At 41.6% G+C, this 21,122-nt stretch overlaps 6 protein-coding genes across 7 annotated transcripts; 2 read left to right on the top strand and 4 right to left on the bottom strand.

The window, feature by feature from the left end:
- The first annotated feature begins 63 nt into the window (after window positions 1–63).
- LOC149718161 (delta-aminolevulinic acid dehydratase-like) lies at window positions 64–2,348 on the top strand. The gene is made up of 8 exons (XM_089870846.1): window positions 64–400; window positions 461–848; window positions 918–1,065; window positions 1,131–1,266; window positions 1,330–1,676; window positions 1,750–1,836; window positions 1,903–2,032; window positions 2,109–2,348. The coding sequence occupies exons 1-8, from the start codon at window positions 115–117 to the stop codon at window positions 2,246–2,248; spliced, it is 1,662 nt and encodes a 553-aa protein (XP_089726972.1). The 5' UTR covers window positions 64–114; the 3' UTR covers window positions 2,249–2,348.
- A 1,045-nt stretch (window positions 2,349–3,393) lies between these two features.
- Window positions 3,394–5,165, top strand: LOC149718160 (uncharacterized). The gene is made up of 3 exons (XM_089870854.1): window positions 3,394–4,107; window positions 4,173–4,434; window positions 4,506–5,165. Exons 1-3 carry the CDS (start codon window positions 3,394–3,396, stop codon window positions 4,850–4,852), a joined length of 1,323 nt encoding a protein of 440 aa, XP_089726980.1. The 3' UTR covers window positions 4,853–5,165.
- A 13-nt stretch (window positions 5,166–5,178) lies between these two features.
- On the bottom strand, window positions 5,179–6,831 carry RpL7A (ribosomal protein L7A). Its single transcript, XM_089870867.1, has 6 exons — window positions 6,673–6,831; window positions 6,315–6,432; window positions 5,981–6,130; window positions 5,693–5,913; window positions 5,414–5,614; window positions 5,179–5,347 (listed from the first exon to the last, which is right to left on the bottom strand). The coding sequence occupies exons 1-6, from the start codon at window positions 6,685–6,687 to the stop codon at window positions 5,243–5,245; spliced, it is 810 nt and encodes a 269-aa protein (XP_089726993.1). The 5' UTR covers window positions 6,688–6,831; the 3' UTR covers window positions 5,179–5,242.
- A 3,212-nt stretch (window positions 6,832–10,043) lies between these two features.
- LOC149718158 (dual specificity tyrosine-phosphorylation-regulated kinase 2-like) lies at window positions 10,044–14,175 on the bottom strand. Of its 2 annotated transcripts, none has more exons than XM_089870789.1 (2): window positions 13,563–14,175; window positions 10,044–13,204 (listed from the first exon to the last, which is right to left on the bottom strand). In XM_089870789.1, the coding sequence occupies exons 1-2, from the start codon at window positions 13,806–13,808 to the stop codon at window positions 11,597–11,599; spliced, it is 1,854 nt and encodes a 617-aa protein (XP_089726915.1). In that variant the 5' UTR covers window positions 13,809–14,175; the 3' UTR covers window positions 10,044–11,596. The 2 variants fall into 2 exon arrangements, with proteins under 2 accessions (XP_089726915.1, XP_089726928.1); XM_089870802.1 differs by having other exon boundaries at window positions 10,044–13,201; window positions 13,563–14,174.
- Window positions 14,176–15,238: 1,063 nt separating this feature from the next.
- On the bottom strand, window positions 15,239–17,428 carry LOC149718157 (solute carrier family 33 member 2-like). Its single transcript, XM_089870557.1, has 6 exons — window positions 17,144–17,428; window positions 16,669–17,048; window positions 16,275–16,604; window positions 16,064–16,211; window positions 15,725–15,846; window positions 15,239–15,669 (listed from the first exon to the last, which is right to left on the bottom strand). Exons 2-6 carry the CDS (start codon window positions 17,039–17,041, stop codon window positions 15,377–15,379), a joined length of 1,266 nt encoding a protein of 421 aa, XP_089726683.1. The 5' UTR covers window positions 17,042–17,048; window positions 17,144–17,428; the 3' UTR covers window positions 15,239–15,376.
- A 175-nt stretch (window positions 17,429–17,603) lies between these two features.
- Window positions 17,604–20,765, bottom strand: LOC149718156 (uncharacterized). Its single transcript, XM_089870677.1, has 9 exons — window positions 20,138–20,765; window positions 19,982–20,027; window positions 19,138–19,327; window positions 18,862–18,889; window positions 18,691–18,796; window positions 18,322–18,618; window positions 18,119–18,251; window positions 17,931–18,054; window positions 17,604–17,857 (listed from the first exon to the last, which is right to left on the bottom strand). The coding sequence occupies exons 2-9, from the start codon at window positions 20,007–20,009 to the stop codon at window positions 17,753–17,755; spliced, it is 1,011 nt and encodes a 336-aa protein (XP_089726803.1). The 5' UTR covers window positions 20,010–20,027; window positions 20,138–20,765; the 3' UTR covers window positions 17,604–17,752.
- Between the last annotated feature and the right edge of the window lie 357 nt (window positions 20,766–21,122).

Genomic DNA, 21,122 nt, shown 5'->3' with positions numbered 1-21,122 from the left:
AGCGCCCAAGAGTTGTTTTTTTCTCGTTGGTGATTGGTCCATTTTGGCGCGTACGTCACTTCATCTCCGTTCTAGTCTTCTTTCGTGGAAGAATTCGGGTCGTTGTAGTACAAAATGTCCCAATCTGAGGAGGAAATTCAGGAAATCCAGGAAGAAATTGATGAAACTGTAATTCAAGAATCTTCCTGTAGTACCGTACCGGGAACTGTCGGCGCTATTTCCGAAAATGAAAACAACGAAGTTGATAAAGCTATTATGCAATTGGAAGAAGAAATTATTTCCAAGTTGGACGATAATCCTGGATCTGGATCTGGGAGTGGCGGCAATAGAAAAGGCTCCTATCGAAATCCAGTCAAGCAAAAATATCGCAAAGCTTGGGAACAGTTACCAGCATTGAAAGGTAAGCTCTCGATCTCCGTACTATTTAGCGTCATAAAATCATCATGTGTTGTTAAATCAGGTTGGTTAGCCCAAGTGATTAACGATGACTTCTCAGCTTATTGCAAATATTGCAAATGCGTTATAACGTCACACAAAAAATGTTTGGAAGATCACGCTAAAACGAGAAAACATTTAAAAAGCGCCAAAATTTGGACGTCAAATTCCGGTAACCTTACAAACGACGATTCAAACGGAGCGACATACCTTCAAGAAACGATAGTCCCCGACAACCAATACAGTTCTCAAGGGTATTATCTTAGTGGTATGGGAATGGGGGAACAACGAGAAGCAATGGCGCCATTAGCCCATCACATTCACAGTGGTTATTCACACCCTTTATTGAGAACTTGGCAATCTGGGAATACTAATTTAACACAATCTCATTTAATGTACCCATTATTTATAGTGTAAGTTATAGTATAAAATAGTCGCACACGTTTAAGGTATACTTACGTTTAACGTAACGTAATATTTAGAGAAGATCCAGAAGCATTTGAAGGTATTCCATCGATACCAGGAGTTAACCGATTCGGTGTTAATAAAATGGTGGAGTTTTTAAGTCCCCTTGTTCAAAAGGGTCTTTCTTCGGTGTTACTATTCGGTGTAATTGACACCTTACCCAAAGTAAACAAACAAACAATTAAGCTTACTTATATACCAATTGCGGTTAATTCGTGTTAATTAACTAGGATAATGAAGGCAGTGCCGCTGACCATAAAGACACCCCTGTAATCTGCGCGATTAAAAAACTCCGCCTACTTTTCCCTGATATTTTAATCGCCTGCGACTTGTGCATTTGCGCTTATACGAACCACGGTCATTGTGGTAATAACTAACGGAAGTAAATTGCAGAAATGTTGCTAAAATAATTGCAAAACCCATTTTCAGGCATTCCTATTGTCGGAGAAACATCCGAAAACGCAACAATGTACCTAAATAATCAAGCTAGCGTTAATAGGTTAGCTCAAATCGCGGTAGCTTATGGTAGAGCCGGTTGCCAAATTGTGGCGCCTTCCGATATGATGGATGGACGTGTCGGTGTTATAAAACAAGCCTTATTTAACGCGGGATTGGGTTCAAGAGTAGCTATTCTGAGTTACGCTTGCAAATTCGCTTCCTGTTTCTACGGACCTTTTAAAGAAGCGGCCAAAATAGAACCGGTCATCGGAGACAGATTAACGAACCAGTCGTATCAGTTACCGCCTGGTAGTAAAGGTTTAGCTATGAGAGCCATTGCAAGTATCCCTGTACTTAGTAGACCAATAAACCTTAATTTGGTCTACAATAAGGTATATTTTTCGTCTATAGGAACGCGATGTTAAAGAAGGAACTGATATGTTAATGATAAAACCCGCTATGCCTTATTTAGACGTCCTAAAACAAGCCAAAGAACAAGTAATGAATGATTCCGTGGTGGGTGGTAGATGTTGAGGAACTTTACTAATAGAAAAGTCCTTGTAGTATCCGCAATATCCGTTAGTCGCTTTCCAAGTATCGGGAGAGTATAGTATGTTACACTACGGAGCCCGAGCTGGCGCTTTTGATTTGAAAACGGCCGTTTTGGAATCTCTGACCAGCATGAGACGAGCTGGTTTGTAACTGTTGTTATGTTCTTGTAACTAGTTACGAGTCCAGAGTACGTTTTTTTACTTGTCTTCGTAATGCAGGAGCCGATATCATAGTTACCTATTTCACTCCGTTACTATTGGACTGGTTGGCCAATTCGGTTCAACAGGTTTTTGTCGTCGTCGGACAGAGATCGGCGGAACAGGCCAACTGTAATCAAATTGTTTTTGTTGAACAATAATTAATTTTCAGGATTTTTCTTATCATTTTATAAATGTGTATTAAAAATAATTGACAAATACTTGTACAAAGTTGAAATAAATTGTGTATTCAATATAAAACCACGTTTTTTGACCAATTCTGTGAACATCATTCATTTTTCAACCCGATAACTCTTCGTAAGTATGGTTCTGACGTTGTCCATGTGAAACTTCCGTTTCAAAGTTTGTCCTTCAAACCGGAACCGATTTTACTTCCTTGGTCGATTCAAATTAGGGTTATGGTTACTCTAAATCCTCTACCAAGAAACCCTCCTTTGCACATTTCCATAAAGAATGCGCGCATGCACGTTTGCAAATATACTATCGACCACTCATTGTCATACTTATGAAGAGTGTTAAAGGGCTATGATTCAACAGAAGGGCATTTTCCCACGGAAACAAGTTATTCCATTATCGCCCCTCCGTTTCTGAAGGACTGTATTTGTCCATGAATAAAGGGCGAATTGAGCAAGAACTAACACCTTGACAAAGAAGAAGACCAGGGACATTCTTCCACCGTATTCACTTACAATCCATGGACATACTTTAAGAAAGCTTGGAATTGTTTGACAATAAATATATATATAGGCTTTGCGTCAATACTGGTCATTAAGTTTCAGTGTCCTACTTCTATTCTAAGAAAACTATAAATGAGTGCGCAGAAGTGTCGTGCGGGTTCGTTGTTCATCAAGGACTGAGAAGACACTTCCTTGCCTCTGACTCTATGGGACATCTTGAAGCAGATGTTACTCGAGACACGAATGATTGAAATTGAAATTACTTCTTTAATAAAACATAAACACGTAGTTAAACATATCTTCACCTGTCGAAATAAATTAGGCCAAAAAGTGGGTCATGTACGCGAACGACACAAATAGCGACATTGAAAGAAAGAAGAACTGTAAAGATTTCGTGTCCATCAGTGGGAATCGACACCATTAGCAACAGGGTTCTTGTGAAATTTCCGTTTCACGTAGGGCGCAAATGAACTGAAATTAATAAAAGAAATTTCGTGATAAAAATGTTGATTAGAGTTCCCCATTCCATCAATACTGGTTGGTATATATCATTATGTCTAGGTTTGATGCGTCATAACTTGTTGGTAGTTCCTCGGGATCGGTAACCAATGACCCAACTGGAAGCGAACGACAATATTTATCGTTCCTTGCAAGAGTTGAACACCGAATTCATGAACGCCAATGTAATTAAACGCAAGTCCGCTCGACCTAAGATGGATGAATTGGTTCGTATCATGGGTACCTTGAAGGTGGTCCGAAAAAGTCGCAAGTCTAAAAGCGTTCTAAGTCCTTTACTAGCCATGATGGGGTTCGTTGGCATCGTCGATAGGCGACGCGACGCGAATGAAAGACTTCCGGTCAATTGCAGTTTAAAACTTTGTTGCTTTCGCAATTACGTGACTCTAATTATCATGTACTTGTACCTGATTCATTACGCCTGTATTACCATAGTTTACGGTAAACTACATTCTTCCGCTCGCGTCTTATCGGGGCATATCAGCGTCATACTCAGAATATTCGTCATCACGGTCAACGTGACCATTTTCGCCTCTCAGCAAGAGAAATTGTACAAGTTGACTGACCAAATATCCAGGGTCATCCGAAGTTTCAATCAAAAAGAGATTCGTTCCATCAAGACGCGATGTCTATTGACCGTTGTATTTTTGGCATCTTGTATGATTTCCTTGATGATCTCGGGTGTCATCTCCGACTTCGAGGACTTGGATAGTTACGCCTTCAACTTCTTCTATGGTTTAAACAAGACGATGGAAAACAGTACCGTTATGGCGATATGCGTCGTCGATTGGTCCGTTTTCGTTCTGGTACGCGCCAGGCAACCCCATAGTGAATTATAATTAGTTAATATCAAGTAACGTTGTACTTTCAGGTTGACTTCATGGGTAGCTTGATCGTCACTTACTTTGGATTCGTGTGTTTCCTTCTACGTCTTAAAGTCGGAGTTATGTGTTCAACCATGAACATCATGGCCCAACAGAGGAATATTTGCGGGAACGAAGTTGGAAAATTAGTTCAAAACTACAGCGAACTATTGATGTTGTCCAAGACAACCGACTCCCTGTTCAACCGTATTGTCTTCTTGTGGTATTCGGACGTTCTGAACCGATTCATTTACTTTCTGCCCATCATTGGTACGATTTTCATTAAGATTGTAGTAATAAAAAAAAAGATGGTACATCGATCTTTCCCTATAATAATTTAGTTATGAGTGTCCTGAATCCTGGAGAGTACACAATCACAGCGGCGGTCCTCAACCTCTTCACCAACGTAGTTGTCTTCATCACCGTCTCCATAACAGCTTCGGGAATCGGAGACGATATGGATGATGGTATTTCCCAATTGGGTTCCATCGCGGCAAAAGCCACCATCGTGAATGAACCAGTTTACCAAAAAACAGTTGGTTTTGTGGCCATAACAAACGCGTTGAAATTGAGCCTAACTGGTTGCAATTGCTTCAATTTGCAGAAGAGCATTATTTTAACTACTTTCAGTGTTGTTATATCATATATTGTAGTTATTGTATCAGTGTTCCCAATTTTTGAGAAGTAGATAACGTAACAAAGGTTAATCCTGAAGTGAACTCAACTCCGTGACCTTTATAGGCAAGTAGTTAAGTACACTACTGGTTTCCATGGGTCTTACCACCCTTTTAGGAGTATTTTCATGAATCAACTATTCCGTTTATTTTAAAATCTACTGTTCTTTTAAGTTCAATTTGCTCTCCACTAAGATCTAATTCCCCTATTTGGTTAAAACCTTGAACCCCGGCATTTTCCTGACCTCTACCAACCCTGTATGCTTACAAAATACCCTCTAACAGAATTAAAATTAAACATAAGCCTTCGAGTAAACGTCAACAAAATAAAATTCAGTCATTCATTCAAAATTTGAATCTTTATTTATTGGTTTTTTTTTTAATTCCTTCAAGTTACAACTTCTTTAACCGACTTTCTGGGACAATTCCTTGGCCTTGGCTTTCTCGGCCTTAGAAAGTCTAGCTTGTGACTTAGAGCCAACAAAACCACCTCCCCAGTGACGACGGATCTAAAAATAAATTAACCAAAATCAATTTAATCCCAAGCTCCCCTTACCAAGTCTAATAATAATTACCTCATCGTAACGTTCATTGAAATTGGTCTTAATGGATTCAACCAATTTACCGAGGGATGTTTTGTCCTCAGGATTAACATTGGTAATGGCCATACACGCGCATGTTTTCCTGCGTACGACGCGTCCCAATCTAGACTTATTCTTAACAATACAATAAGGAACTCCCATTTTGCGGCACAAAGATGGCATAAACAATACCAACTATTAAAAAAACCCCCAAAAAATAAACAATGAGTCACTTCTTTTGCTTAAACCAAGGCTTAACTTGACTCAATTTACCTCCAAAGGATCAACATCATTAGCAATGATAACTAATTGAGCTTTCTTTTGCTCAATCAGGGAAGTAACGGTGTTCGTTCCCTGTCTTACAGCTAAGGGTCTTTTGGTTGGAACATCTTCTTTACCCTTGGCCTTTTCTTCAGCCCTTTGCCTCAAACGTAATTTCTTAGCCTTGAGAGATTCAGGGCGGTACTTATCCAATAATCGGAAAAGTTGGGTAGCTAATGAATAGATTTGTTTTAGCCCGAGATATCTAACCTATGATGGCTATTAACGGAACTTGTGTACCATTTTGGCGATCAAGGGCTTGGGTAAATTGGTTTATTGGAGGAGGAACCTTCAATCTTTGTTGAAGAACAGCCCTTTGACGTTGGAGCCTGATGTATTTAGGCCAACGGACAAAACGACTTAAATCACGTTTTGGTTGGATATCCTGACCTATTATTGTATGTGTATTTTAACATAATGACTCCAAAAAAAAACAGGAATGGTCGAACAAACATGGGAACATGGGTATAGCGATTTCTGGATCTTACCAGATATATTTCGCTAGGACCTAGCGTTTAACCACGTATGGGTATCGCATCATAGGTCATATGCCACAGGCATTCTAGCTACTCACCAATGCCGAAGTTTCTTGGTCTCTTTTCAAAGAGAGGGTTAATCACTTTCTTCTGTTCGGCTTTCTTGGCCGTTAAAGGGGCAGCCGCCACCTTCTTCTTGCCCTTCTTTCCCTTAATCTGTTTAATTTAATTTAATTTAATTCAAAATTAACATCGGCAACGTGGTGTGTAAAGTTTGTCAACGTGGTCGTTAGGCTTAAGAATTTACAAGAGGTCTAAGTTAGGCTTACGTTTAAATCGATTTAAATACTAAATATATTTAAATCGATTTAAATACTAAATATATTTAACTTTAAAGAATATCTACTTATATTCAGATGAGTTTTTTACTTATAAAGATAAAAACGTTTTAATTACCTTTCTTTGAACCATGTTTAATTAATTAAATTTAACCGAGCACGAGCGTAAATTTCAGCCTCCTTTCTCGCGTTCCACGTGTCGAAGAAAAATGGCCGATGTCGATCGATTCGTCGCGCTGCTTCCTTGGCAACAGTGTGGGAAATAAGGATTTTTTTAAAACTGGACCTGTGGCCAGTAGAGCCTAGGTATTTTAGTTAAAAACTGGCCACGGTGCCACCTACCACTTTTAGCCTCAGAAATCAGGCTTTCGTAATTTAGGGCCAAATTATCTATTCTGGACAATATTTGCTAGGGTGTAGGCTTAGTAGGTTAGTTTTTATAGTTATGGGTATTTATGAATATTGGAGTCTTAAATTAAGAACTATAAGTCTTTATTGAGTAATGCTAAATTAAAAATTTCGGCCCGTAGGGAGGGAGTTGACACTCCATTGCTATCTTCCCATAGACCCTAATACAGTCAAAGGCAGCAGGCTGCCTTTCCCTAGAGACCAGACCCAAACAAGACTACGGAGAGATTATCTTCTTTTTAGCCATGCTTTAGCTAACTGCAAAAATCACTTCATCCACAGACTCTACACTGTGTAGAGCGTAGACAGACATACGAAACCCACCCATAATCCCACATACACAATTCAGGCCAAGCAAGCAAACAGCATAGAAGCAAAGACGAGACAATTTTAGGGAATAACATAGTATTTATTTAATGATCCAAAATCTTGAGGGGAAAACTTTGAATTAATTAAGTGGCCACCAGGGCCAGTAGACCCCAAAGCGTTTAATTTTTAAACTGGCCCAGGTAATTTTTAAACTGGCTATTGGCCTGTGAAAGTGCCTTATTTCCCACACTGCTTGGCAAGATAGAGATACCACGTGATAGTGACGTCACACGTCCCGTTCCCGGGACGGGACTGCTCCGGGGACCGGGCGCTCTCGGAGTGCTCCGAAAAGACAGTGCACCCCAAAATCCTCGACTCAAAATTAATGCTATTTAAATATCAGATTAGGGTATGCCATTTTGTCTTAAATTTCGGAAAAACTAAATAAGATTAAAATAATAATAATGTTTCCACAAACCAAAGACACCCTAGATGGCGAAACGCTCGTTATATTTTTCAACACCCATTGACAGCGTTCATAGGCGCGAAATTTAAATTGTTTTTCACTAAAACTACTGTTATAAATAGCGTAAATTTAGTTTGAAGTTAGCTTTTTTTTATTCTGAATAATATTGAGACGGGGAACAAGTTAAAAACCGTTAATTTTATCGTGGGCTTTCAATGAAACAAATTTATTTTAAACACACCCATTCCTCTACTTAGGAAGGTCGTAAATCTGGCTTTAAAAGAGACGCTGACTACTCGGGGTTTCAACAATCAGGGACGGGTAAACTAATCCTTATTGACAGCTTCAGTTTGGAATGTCGCACGCTTTAATAATAAGAAGAGCTTTCTGGGGAGTGGTGTAGGGCCAAGCCCCACTTCCGCTTTTCCCGAACGATGCAAAATACTTGGCGGATACAAAGATCGAGGCTGAAATAAACAACAAGCGAATAAACCTATACCTGCGAAAAATGTTGATGAATTTCAGTTTGAATGAAGAGTGAAATTTGGTACGACAATTTAAGGGTTGGGATCTATTTTAAAAGAGCCATGTCGGCGAAATTTCCGCCAAGCTGGCCAGATTACTCCGCAGAGGTTTCCCCCGTTTCCATCCTGGGGATTTTGCCAAAATCGAAACTAAGTTAAAAGAAAAATAAACTTCACGACGGTGGTCGGTCGATCTCTACCGACAAAATTAAACCGAAACCGCCAATAACGAAAAATAATAAAAGGCACCTTCAGATTTATATATTTTTATCGCGCGCGCGAAAAACACGTCAGGGTACGGACGGCGCATGAGCGTTGAGCCTTCTCATTTCCACCACCTGTATCGACACCTGACCCGACCATATTAGAGCTCAATCGGAAGTACGCTTGATCGATAAACGCCCTAACCATTTCTTCCAAAAAAACACTGAATATAACCATAACTGTAACCATTTCTTCAATAATCGCTGTTAGATACAGGCTTTAGGCCTACACGGAAAGGCTTACCACAGACAGGCGTCTTAAAATTTAGTGAAAAGATGCCTCTGATATTATTATATCGGCTGGTACCAATCGTACCATCGTTAATAAATTAATACACTAATTATGTATTTTTTTTCTAAGGCTCTAGGCCTAATGGGAGTGCACTTTACTTGTTTCTAGGTCACTGACAATATACAGAGGCGCACGCTGACCAACTTAACACAGATCCATAATTACAGTACGGGATTGGAGAAACCAAACGGACATTATTACTAGGTGGCCTAGGCCTATATAGAAATTTCAGATTAAAGGCTACCGCTCGGCGAAATGTCGTTCTAAATGGGACGAACACGATTATAAATATTCTATAATTAAGTGACCATGCAGTTTCGTCACCTCCGTGACCAACCACTAGTAGACATCATGCCGGCCAGGGGTCACACTTCTTAACTGAATTCTGGTAAAATTACACTCGATCCGGGGAAATCAGGTGCCCCTCCCCCAAAACTACGAACCGGAAGTACTGTACCATATACCAGACAAGCCTCGAGTCATGTTGGTCATATAAGCCGCGTTCACACCACTATTTTGACGTGTTATTTATTATTATATTCCAATGAGAGTTGAGCGTCTTGTGCCAAGGCGATTTCAATTAACACATTTCGGGTTAGCGTGTCAAGGTGCCTTAATTCTTTAACTATTTATTTTCATCCTACGGATGGAGTTATTAGTGCGAATACGCCTTTAAAGGGAGACCCCCCCCCCCGAAATAGACCAACTTAAAGGTGAAGTATCAGCTAAGAATTTAAGAAACAACATCCGCGAAATAGACCAGACAGACAGGGTTCATACAACTTTTGGAAAACAAATTTCCCTGAATTTTCCAGGTTTTTCCCTTATATGGAGTATCCTATGGAGCAAATGTTAACGAAGGAAGGGGGGGGGCAAATAGGACTATAACATACTCAAAGGACATCTCCGTATCTCTAATATAACCAGAGTTATGAGCCTCCAAAGTATAGTGTAATGTTAATCCTATGGAGGGGGGTATGTTTATGAAGATTTTGCTTAATTACTCGGCCCCTGTTTGACGCAAATTTCCCTGATTTCCCTGAATTTTACTAAAAATTCGAAATTTCCCTGAGGTTTTTGTCAAACTATTTATTTCCCTGATTTTTCCCGGTCTGTATGAACCCTGTTAAAGGTAAAGTATCAGCTGCGAATTTAAGAAACAACATCCGCGAAATAGACCAGTTTAAAGGTAAAGTATCAGCTAATAATTTAAGAAAAAACAACATCTGCATTTCATTTGTTTGTTTTTAATAATAAATATCAGCCTGCTTGAAATCATCTCATTTGACTAAAAATTAATAAAAAAAAACACAGGGAGGGGTGCAAAAATTACAAAATGGCGCACAATATTATAAAGAGTACCATTGCTTTTCATTTCATTTCATACGGGGGTTTAAACATCGCGGACTGATCCATAGCACACGCCTTTCCCTTCCAGAGGCCGCCGACAGTGTAAAAAAAACCACAATAATGGTTTTTTCAAATTCATTCCAAATAGTTCTTGTAATAATACAATTTAAAATCAATCCAATAATTATATCGGAGTGTCTTCTCATCATCAATAAAATTAAATACAAAATAATTAATTAAATGGCGTAGTAAAATGTCCGACCCCTTTTTACCAATAAATCGCTCGCCGGAGGGAACTGTAAAAAAAAAAACGAAATACAAGGTCTGAAGCTCGTCGCACACCTACCGACCGGAATTCATTCGCCCCCCCCCCCACTTTACCCCCAAAATTGGGTTGGGGGTTTTTGACAGTTTTTTTTAATAATATTTATTTTACAATTTATTCAGATTAACGAATAATAAAAAAAAAAAACAAAAAAAAAACAAACAAGGTCTGAAGCTCGTCGCACACCCCGATACCGGACGCGACCCCCGTTGGTAAAAGTAGTACAACGAGCTTTAAATTAATCTCACATATTTTTGCACGTAGTTGAGAGAAGGGGAGGGGGGTTAAGGGGGAACGTCCTTGGGGGGGGAATTAGAGGGGAGAGACGTTATCCAGTTGGCGGCTGGCGCGGCGACCCCATTTCTACCCCAGCGCTCGCTCGCTCGCTCCTCAAGAGAGAGAGAGAGAGAGAGAGAAAAAGAGAGAGAGGTGAATTCTGGGAGGAAAAACACAAAAGGACGACCCGATCTCAAAAAATTGGTTGCTTGGGTTGGTTTTGGTTTGGGGGCTAGGAACCGAATTTAAAAAAAAATTCATCATTAAATTCATCATCTTAATATTAATTAATTAAATCGCGTTATCATTTTTAACCATGATGCATTTCGTCTTTCTAAAAAAGTCTATATAATAAAACACGTATATAAAAACACCCAGAACAAAAAATTTCATTTCTCAATGGCAGTGAGTGATTTAAAATCAAAATTAATTAATTTATAATTAAAAAAAAAAAAAAAAGGCTTAGCTAGAAAATTTCCGTAGAAAATTAAAAAAAAAAAAAAAAGGAATTGTATATATATTTATATATATAATTAATTAATTAATTATTTATGGTGAATTTTGTTTTAGTTTTGCGTAGTGGTTATATATTCGAAAATTAAATTTGGGATAGTGTTGGCTGCTGATGCTGCTTTGTCCGCGCTAGGGCTAGATTGCGATTATTTGGAGGGATTATGGGAAAAGAATTGAGAAAATTGAGAATCATTTGTGTTTTGTTTTTGTTTTTTCTCTCGATAATCGAAAAAGCGTCGAAAAAATTCATCTTCTGAGTTAGGGGGGAGAGAGAAAGACGGCGCGCGCACTACTTTTTCCTAGAGCACCACTCCTATCACGTAACTGAGTTCCCAATTTGGGGCAGTTTAGTGTGAGAGGCCAAAGTGGCCGAGAGGTCGTCACCGATGGTCGTGACGATGGTGCGAGACTTGGCTCCGCTAATGGTGTTCAGACGCGCGATTAAATTGCCGCCGAGACTGTTGGTCATGGCGCCATTGCCGGCGCCGTTCTGACAAGGCGAAGCGGAATAGGCGGTGGTGCTAGCGCTCTGAGGGGGTCGTGGCAAACGTCGACGTAACCAATAGTGTCTCAGAGCGGCGCCGGGGGTAATCCTGAGGGCCGGGTCCCATTCCAAACACTGCTTCAAGAAGTCGACGAACGCCAAGTCGTCGCAACCCTTCAAGGCCTCGAGCCAGTCTTTGCTTCCAGGGGGTCCGCGCACTTTTCCGCGTCGCGAGCGTCCTCCGTGGAAGCGCACTTGTCCATTGGGCAAGACCGTGGTGGAACAGTATCTGGGGTAGCCTTTGGAATTGAAAAAATTGCGCGAGCGCTTCGACTGTTCTAATAGCTTGGGAGGAGGGAGGCCGATCAACTCGACGATGCAGGCCATCTGGTCGCCCTCGTCCTCGCCGGGCAGCAAAGGGTAACCGGTAACTAGTTCAGCCAGGATACAACCCAGACTCCACATGTCGATGGGCATCCCGTACTTGGCGCCCAGGATAACCTCGGGGGCGCGGTAGAAACGCGACTGGATGTAAGTGTAAACCCGCTGGTGGTCGTAACAACTGGAACCAAAGTCAATAACCTTGATGCCACTGCGTCCTTGTTGTTTCAATAGGACATTCTCGGGTTTCAAGTCGCAATGGATGATTCGCAACTTGTGCAAGGCGTCCAAACACAAGAGGAGGGAGTGGGCGAACTTGCGCACCAAGAGGACGCTAAAGCCCTGGAACTTGTTCTTCTTGATCAGCTCGTAGAGATTGATACTGAGCAGTTCGAAGGTGATACACATGTGACTCCTAAAGGTAAAGTGTTCGCGCATGTGTATAATGTTCATGGTATTGTCTTTGTCCTGTTTGCGCAAGTTGTCCAAGATGCGGATCTCCTCTTGGGCTTGACGATGAAACCTCTTCTCATTGCGCACCATCTTCAAGGCCACGTGTTGGTGCGTTTTGTGGTCATAGGCCTTGACCACCTGCCCAAAACTGCCCTTGCCAATGACCTTCAGCATCTCGTACCGGTAGGCGATATGGTCGTGGGGGACGTGCAAGTAACTGCCCATGTCGTCGTCGTAACCGGCATTATTGGCGCCACCCACAACGCCCTGACGCTTCTTGGCATTGGCGCCAATGAAGTAGATTTGCGGATAGCTGTAGATCTCGGCGTGCTCGTAAGGAGTCAACTTATGAGAGTACAGTTTAGTCACTTGGTCCGGGGTGGCCACTAGAGTCTTGGGCTTGCTACCACTACCACCACCACCGGAGCCACCATTCTTATTGTCATCGTGATGGGCGGGTGTTTCACCCTCCGTCGTCGATACCTTGACCACCGTGGGACGGTATCCACCACCACTTGGGGATGAGTTAACCACACCATTTTGTGACGCGCGCGTCGCCGTTGTACTACTACGTTTCCACCCGTCGTCTTGTTCCTCGAACAACTGCTATCAAAAAAATTAATATATAATTATAAAACACCCTAATGGGTTACCTGACCCAAGACACCACGAATACTACGGGGGTCGGGTTTCCGTCTTATAACCCCCTTTGTTTGGAGGAATAACCTTGCCCCAAAGAGGAAGCGCTTTTTCTCAAACGGATTACAAAGGAGGAATCGCCGCGTTGCTTACTCGTAACTGATTAGTAATTGAACGCGAATACCACGTTGGCTAAGAGAATTAGATATATGGCGATTTTGATTTTTGAAAGACCCGAGCTGACCCCGCCTAAGCCTATCACCGCGCAATTTCGCTAAGCCTAATTTTCTTTATTAGTCAGTCTCAGGGTTAAAATTGATCTTACCTGGAACGGAGCGTAGTTGGATTTATTAGTGGCGGCGCTAATGGTTTGACTTTTGATGGGGGGCAAAAGGTTCTTGTTGTCCGACGGAACGGAATTCGAGGTGGTCGTGGTTGAGGATCCGATTTGAGGCAGGAAGGAAATGGAGTCGCCGGGAGTCGCCGCGCCCGAACTGCCATTGATGTTCGCGATCAACGATCTCGTCCGCGCTAAGGGCATCGCCTGCTGGGCCTTCACCCGCGTCGACATGCCTCCCCTTCCCGGACACAGCTAAGCCTAACGACGCTCCACGACCGCAAAAACAAAACGCCCGAGCTTAACTTCCACATTACCAACGTTGAAATTAAACCACTTTGTCTCGCGTCTTGTAAAAATTATCCAGAAAAATACTAAAAACTAAAACTTTTTAAACAAAGAAAACTAAGCCTGAGACGAATACACACAGACAGACGGTGGCGACGGCTACCATTAGGCCTAACGCGCCTATCAGATATTTCTTCCCTTCTACACAAAGCGTATACGTACGGAACTGCACGACGCACGCGCCTTCCCCATTCTCTCCCCTCCCCGTGACGTCCGTTGCTAGGCTATACCCGAATAGTTTGTTATCTCCCTTACCCCCATCTCTCTCTCTACACGTACAAAACTACAACCCCTATGCTAGCCTCTAGTGTGCCGAGAGAGAGAGAGAGAGAGAGAGAGAGAGAGAGAGAGAGAGAGAGAGAGAGAGAGAGAGAGAGAGAGAGAGAGACCGCGCAGGCGCTCACGCATTTTGCCTGCCATCCTCGGGTACGTCAAACTACCGACGTCACACATTCGACTCTGATACACAGAATGAACAGCTGATATTCCTTCCTTAATAGATGGGATGGCTGAGTATCGCCGAAATTCGTAACAAATACGGTGCAAATAATCTAAAACTATAAGAAAACACTTAAATCTCGAACTTATATATCATATCAGAGGTTTAACTGTAAGACGAACATTCTATAGTAAAAAGATGAAGGGGATAAATTAAAATAAATTACCCTCAGCCATCTTATCTAAACGTGATAGCTATATAGGAAGTAACGGGCGGCAGCGGTCCACCAATGACTGTATTAAGCGTAATGGGAAAATAACACGGGGTGCCACTAACCCTAAACATCTCGGAAATATACGGAAAAAGCCTATTAGGGATTTTGCGAAGGAAAATTTTCTTATTACAAAATCGAGAGGAAAATGTTTAATTTTAGAGGATTTTTGCAATCCCTTGAAAATGAATTAAAATAATTATAAACGTTACGCGTGACCGATCTTTCCCCCAAGGAAAGGGGGGGGAGAATTACAAATACAAAGTAATGCCAATGTCCCCCTTCGCTGTTAAACAGGAAAAAAAATTAGACGTACGCGACAAAAATAAAAGTCAACAAGTTTGTTTTCCTATAGTTTAGTACAAGTGTAAAAGGGGGGTTATTAAAACGCTATTTTAAATTATTTGATAGGAAAAGAACATTAGGCCTATTTATCGAAAGCAAGCGGGGGTGGGAAGGAATTTGAAGGAAAGCCAAGGATTTACACACGAGGAAGGGAAGAAGGGGGAAAATAAGTCTTCCTGACAGTTAGTTACCTACCGTTACCCTTGCGTAAGATGAAATGACGTCACGAAAGGGTGGCTAAAATTAAAAATAGTCCAGACATGATCTCAACAACTTGTATTTTAATATTTCAACACTCGCGTGGTGCAAGGTGTATTGGGAGCTGGTGTGCAACAATAAATATTTTCTTTAAGTAATCGTTCTCCTTGTTCAATCAAGGAACTAACTGACCACGGCTTATCAATCCGTGTTGGGTTTAGTGGGAGATGTTGGGGGAATGAAGTAAAGTGGGAGGGCGGTTAGGACAAAGAGGGCGAAATAGACCAGGGGAAAGCCGTAAGCGTCCAGCGCGAATCCAATTAAAGAGCAGAATATCACTTTGCCAAAGACCTCGATGGAGGCCAATGTGGAATAATGGGTGGCTTGGACGCTCTTGCGGCGACACTGAGTACTCAGGAACATGAGAGAAAAGGTGGCCGTCGATATGACGCCGCCGATGAAATGAAGAGACAGCAATGTTGACACACTCAAAACTGACAAAGAATGAATGTTAGGAAACGAAAGGGGGAAATGGGTTTCCATTCTCACCCGTTAAAAGGGAGGTGAAAACGTAATTGACGCTCAATGGCCAAGAAAGTACCAAGAGCCAGGCGCCAAAAACGGGCGCCATTCGAAGGAAACTAAACTGACACAAGATGGACGTCACTTTCCTAGAGAACAAAATGACTTCGTACAATCATAAAGGATCGTTTTCACACATGGAGGATTCATACAATTTACACCAGGAGGCCGGGCTACCTGGAGGACAAAAGCGGGGGGACGGGTTTTTGTCCTCCAGGAAGCGCGGTCTCCTGTTGTAAATGGTATGAATCCTCCATGTGTGTAAACTATCTATAAGAAATGAATGGGTTAATTAACATTATTTACGTATCGTCTCGCAACAAAACGCCGCCCAAAACAGAACCCAAGAGGGAACACGTTTGCCCAACCACATTGTTCCAAAAGACAAGAGACTCTTTCGACACGCCAGAGTCGATAAGGAAAATGGGTAGCGTCGACAAACAAGCCGATTCCCCTAAAGAAAGACTCTTACAACTTGCTGTTCCTCCAGCAATGTTTCATCGCCAACCTGACGTACCCAGTTTGTACGATAAAACGAAGAGGACAAGGGCACCGCTTTCCCTGTTGAAGAATCCTTCAAAATATTCCGCGGCGCTCAACTGCGAGGGAGGATGACCGGAGCTAGAGGGCGTCAATAATTGACCACCTTTTCGAATGAACTTGTACAGTATTGCCGCGATAAAATACATCAGAGACAGACAATAGAACAATCCCTCAATGCCCAATCTCGCCTGTACCCAGAAGAGAAATCCCCCTCCAAAAACAGCGCCCAATTTGTATCCCACCACTTGAGCGCTGTTTCCGCTACCAACTTCATTTGCCTTCAAAGTGGTTAATGCTACCGCGTCTAAAAATTGTGGCAAATATAAGGTTTTTGTATTGATTACGCGAGGGAGGGGGGGGGGACGTACCAACGGATATGTCTTGAATGGCGGTAAATATATTTAGAACGAAGAGGGAAATGGCCAGGAATACGAAACTTTCACTGAAGAAGACGGCGGTTAAGAGAGCCGTACCGCCCAAAGAGTATAGGCTGATTAAGAGCCAAGTGGAATGCGTCGAGAATTTGTCAACCAATGGTGCAAATAAGGCTTTGCAAAACCATGGAACCAACAAAAGTTTGGACAAAGATAACCGCGTATAATTCAAACCTTGATCCCGCAAGTACAAAGGAATTACTTTATCTTGAAAACCATAAGGTAAACCCTGGATGAAATAGAGGAATGTCAAAAGCCATATTGTCCAACTACCACCACCACCACCCTCGGAGTATTTCTCAACCATCGTGGAACTAATTGCGAAAATAAAATAAATAAATAAATACATTAAAATTCCAAATCGTTCTTAAGCCTAAAAATCCATATAGGCCTAGTTTGACCTACTCACCAACTTCGCTTTTAGATGATTTCAAAATTCCCGCCAAAACAAAATGTCGGCGCTGCAGCTGATGCGCGTTGCTACAACAACTCCCTAGTTCCCGAGTAGTTAACGATGTTTAATTACGATTAAGTTACGATAGAAATGAGATACAATTTGCATATTTTGGCCGTTTTTTAAAATATATTTAATAATTAGTAAAAAAGAAATTAGAGGAATGTGAAAAACAAAAACGAAAACTAAAATTAAACGATCATACGGTGCCGGTCACCGCCTTTACTGGTGGCCGCCATTGATACAAAACAAAACACGCATGTCCGGAAGCTGTCGCCATTTTCTTTTTCTTTCTTAAAAGGCGCGCAAAATTTGAATTGGCTTTCGAAACAAAAGGTTTTTTTTGTTGTTGTTAAAAAGTAAGTTGAAAGTTACGAAAATGAAAGTTAATTTATAATCGAGTACGAAAACTAAAATTGAGTCGAATTACAAAAATAATATGTTAATTTTGTCCTTGATTCCGATTAATAGACTAGCGTTCAAAGGTTGCCAAAGTGAGGGTCATTTACTAAGCATCCCCGACACGAATCCTCGTTAACTTTATAGCTCGAAAATGAGCTTCCTTTATAGAACCTTGGCGCGAATGAGAGAGAAGGCGATCGCGAAAACGGACAAGAGAAGACTGGACAATACAGTGGCGCATCCGTCACATTCGTACGATCCATAATACTATGTGAAATTAAACGAAAAATTTGTCACAACTAGATGGATACCCACTTAATTGACTTTAAGGAAGGCGTACTTGGCATCTGGGATCTTTTCGCACTCCGTTTTGATCGAGTATGGTTTGTACGACACTGTCTCGTATCAAGGAACAGTAATTTCGCACCGTATCCCGCACGCATCTCTCGAATTCCAAGGCGGCGCTGTCAAATCAAACGAATCCATCAATAAAGACGGCTTTAGTATAAACAACAAAGCTTTATGTACCAGCATTCCTTGTGAACTCGATCTTGACGATCTTGGGTGTCCGTCCGGTATCTTCTAGCCTCGTCTTGCCTCTCGTAATATCTGTCAGAACAAGCCCTGATGTTGCCCGAGGAGCGAGCCAAGCAGATGGCGTCTATTAAAAAAAATATACGTTTCAACCCCGCCACCATGTTGTCTATGGGGTATATAGTTATGATAATTACCCTGGGCGTCGCCGTTATCGGAGAGCGGTAGGGTGTGGTGTTGGAAGTCGTCGTGATATCGGGTGCTTTCAGCGGAGGAACATTTCCAGCTTTTCTCCCGCCCCTGGTCCAGGATGTAGAGCGTCATGATACTTCGGTCTTCGACCGGACATTGGTACTTGACGATATTCTCGACGCATTCCTTGAAACCGACGAACTTGCGGCAGTTGTCGACGTTGGCGTTCCTGGACGAATCCCGATTCAGGCTTTCGCAGCGCCGTAAATCGTCCCGCTGAAAGCATTGACTTATCCTCCAACCTGCGAGGAGCGTTCGAGAGTCCGTTACGCTCCAGTAAAACTTCTAAAATCCTTCCTGATTGGATATCTTACCGACAATGGAATCACAGACGTTAGTCAAATATCGCCAGGCCTTGTAAATGGGATCGCTGTTTCGTTCGCGCTCTTCCAAAGATAGACAATTCGAAACTTGATACACCTGAAAGGGTTACGAAACCACTTAGAGATATGTCAAATCTTCAAAGTTAAAAACTGGCTAATTACCAAGCAGTCGAGATTATCGGCGATTGACCTGAAGTGAAAAAGAGGAATTTAATAAAACAATAAAGGGTAAAGGTCATTCACCCCGGATTAAAAATTGTGTCGATTCGCATTCGATTTTAAAACGACCAGTCATTACCGAGGAGTCGAACACTCCAAATACAGCTATTAAAATTGGGAATGCCCCCCCCCCCTTCCTCGGGTAAACGCGATGACTGTGAAATTTTAGATTCGTGATAGAACTAGGGTAATGCCGATTATGAAAAGATCTATACTTGCCGGCAATGAATTTGCATTTCTCTTCTTTGATTTGTACTGGTTGTCCTACTTGTGGATGTCCTACGGGTGGATAGTTGGTTATCGCCTTCCCGCTGCAATTCGTCCTCGATGGCTGCCCGACATTGGCTTACGCGTTGACTATTACATTCTTGAGAGCGACACCCAATTATCGTCAGAGATAACAGAGCCACTAATTATAAAATCACATCATTAGAAACTTTTAATTCAACCGTTACTTAGTCCGTCCAACGCGCGATACGCGCTGAAATCTTGCCAAAAATAAAAACTACGCCCGCCGCCGTCTTTCCAAAATAAGAATAATTAGCGAAACTAATCACATTAAGGACTTATTATTTAGGGAAAACGAAACCTCAATTTGCAAAGTCGTTAAGCGTGACGATTCGCGGCGGGGGTTTCGAGATACGCAATGGCGTCCGGCTCCAAAGAATACCATCAACATCTTACGCCATTTTTCTCAACCGGATGTCACGAACTCTCTGACTCAATGACATTCTTAACATTTCTTCACCTCCGTTCAATAAGCTTTAATGTGACCTGACGCAGTTGCATGGTGGCATCCCTATCCGAAAATACCCATAGGGTAGCCACAATGACGCGCAACCGATGGATGACCAAATTTACTGATGGTCAAAGGTATGGTATTTCTAACGGAATTCATCGCGAACCAATCTCAAGACACTAAAAATCGCAAAACTATAACGGAACGCGTGCATGCACGATCTTTAAAATTAAATTGACCTTTCACCCCGAGTAATGTGAAGTAAGTCTTCTTTACATTAATGTAGAAACCAAAGAGTTTATAAAGAAACTCATGCAAACTTACCAAAATTGGCGATCACTACGATATTCATGTTGTCCAAATCAGGCACCTAAAAGTTAAGTGGCGTTCCCGTTGAGTTACCGAGACAAAGTGAGCCGACAAGCCAGTACGTAATTACAAAACGAAAAACGAAGGGATATTGCGAAAGCGCTAACTCACCACAATAGGCCCCAAGAAACGAAAACAATACTTAATAACGCTCGCTGGGGTGGGGTTAAGTGGAGTGCACCCTCCCTCCCCCAGACAGACATGACTCTGGAGACTTTTATGGTAATCAACCTTTTACTATGGACACACACATACTCGCTCGCAATCGGCGACCTTTCCTAATTCGCCTACAGCTCAAAGTTCAATTTTTATTCTACCCAGATGAAATAATCTCTTTCTACCAAAGTCGGTGAGATTTACACAATTACATGATATTTGTAACTAAAGCTAGTTGATTAATTTGTAGTAAATGGTGGCTTTTAAACCTCTGATGGTATCTTGTTCAACCAAGCGGAACCATCTCCCCTTTTCCATCTCTTTCTCTCTCCAGTTTGATTAATATTTTATTTAAAATTTTAAACGTAAAAGAATAACAATAACTGACGTCACAACCCCCCCCCCCCGGGCACCACGAAGATTCAAATTCAATTTCCCAATACCGGAAATATTTCTTCTCTCTAATTACAAGTAATTAAAAATTAAAGAGAAACCAACGGATGGATTTCTTGGTAAATATCCCAACCGGATTTTAAAGACAATACAATATAGAATAAGTATGATTTGCGCAACCAGAAGGGAAATGGCCTAACTCTCTAAATGTTCAATGATCTTTTGCCGTCCGGACCACGTATCCACCCTTTTAGTTTAGTTATGATTGGAATGTTTTAGGGATGACCCCTTAAATTTAATAAGTAAGAAACTGGAAGACGATTAATTCTAATTCAATATTAAGGGATCATCCATAAAACACGTCCCTCTAATCCTAGCTTGTTTTGGGTGTAACGTCGTATAAGTTACATTTTCGACTCAAAATCCCCATAAAACTCACTGTACGTGGGTCCCAACGCCACCCTACAAATCGAGGGGCTACTCACTGTCAAATTCCCTGTACACTAGCTGATTTCGGATTACGTGTAATAATTCTATCACTGTTAAG

This window comes from Phalangium opilio, unplaced genomic scaffold, assembly GCF_054372755.1.
Source record: "Phalangium opilio isolate 3A_F unplaced genomic scaffold, DU_Popi_V2 ptg000002l_1, whole genome shotgun sequence".
Lineage (NCBI taxonomy): Eukaryota > Metazoa > Arthropoda > Arachnida > Opiliones > Phalangiidae > Phalangium > Phalangium opilio.
The sequence above is the reverse complement of the archived record's forward strand: the minus strand, read 5'-3'. Positions and strand labels throughout refer to the sequence as shown.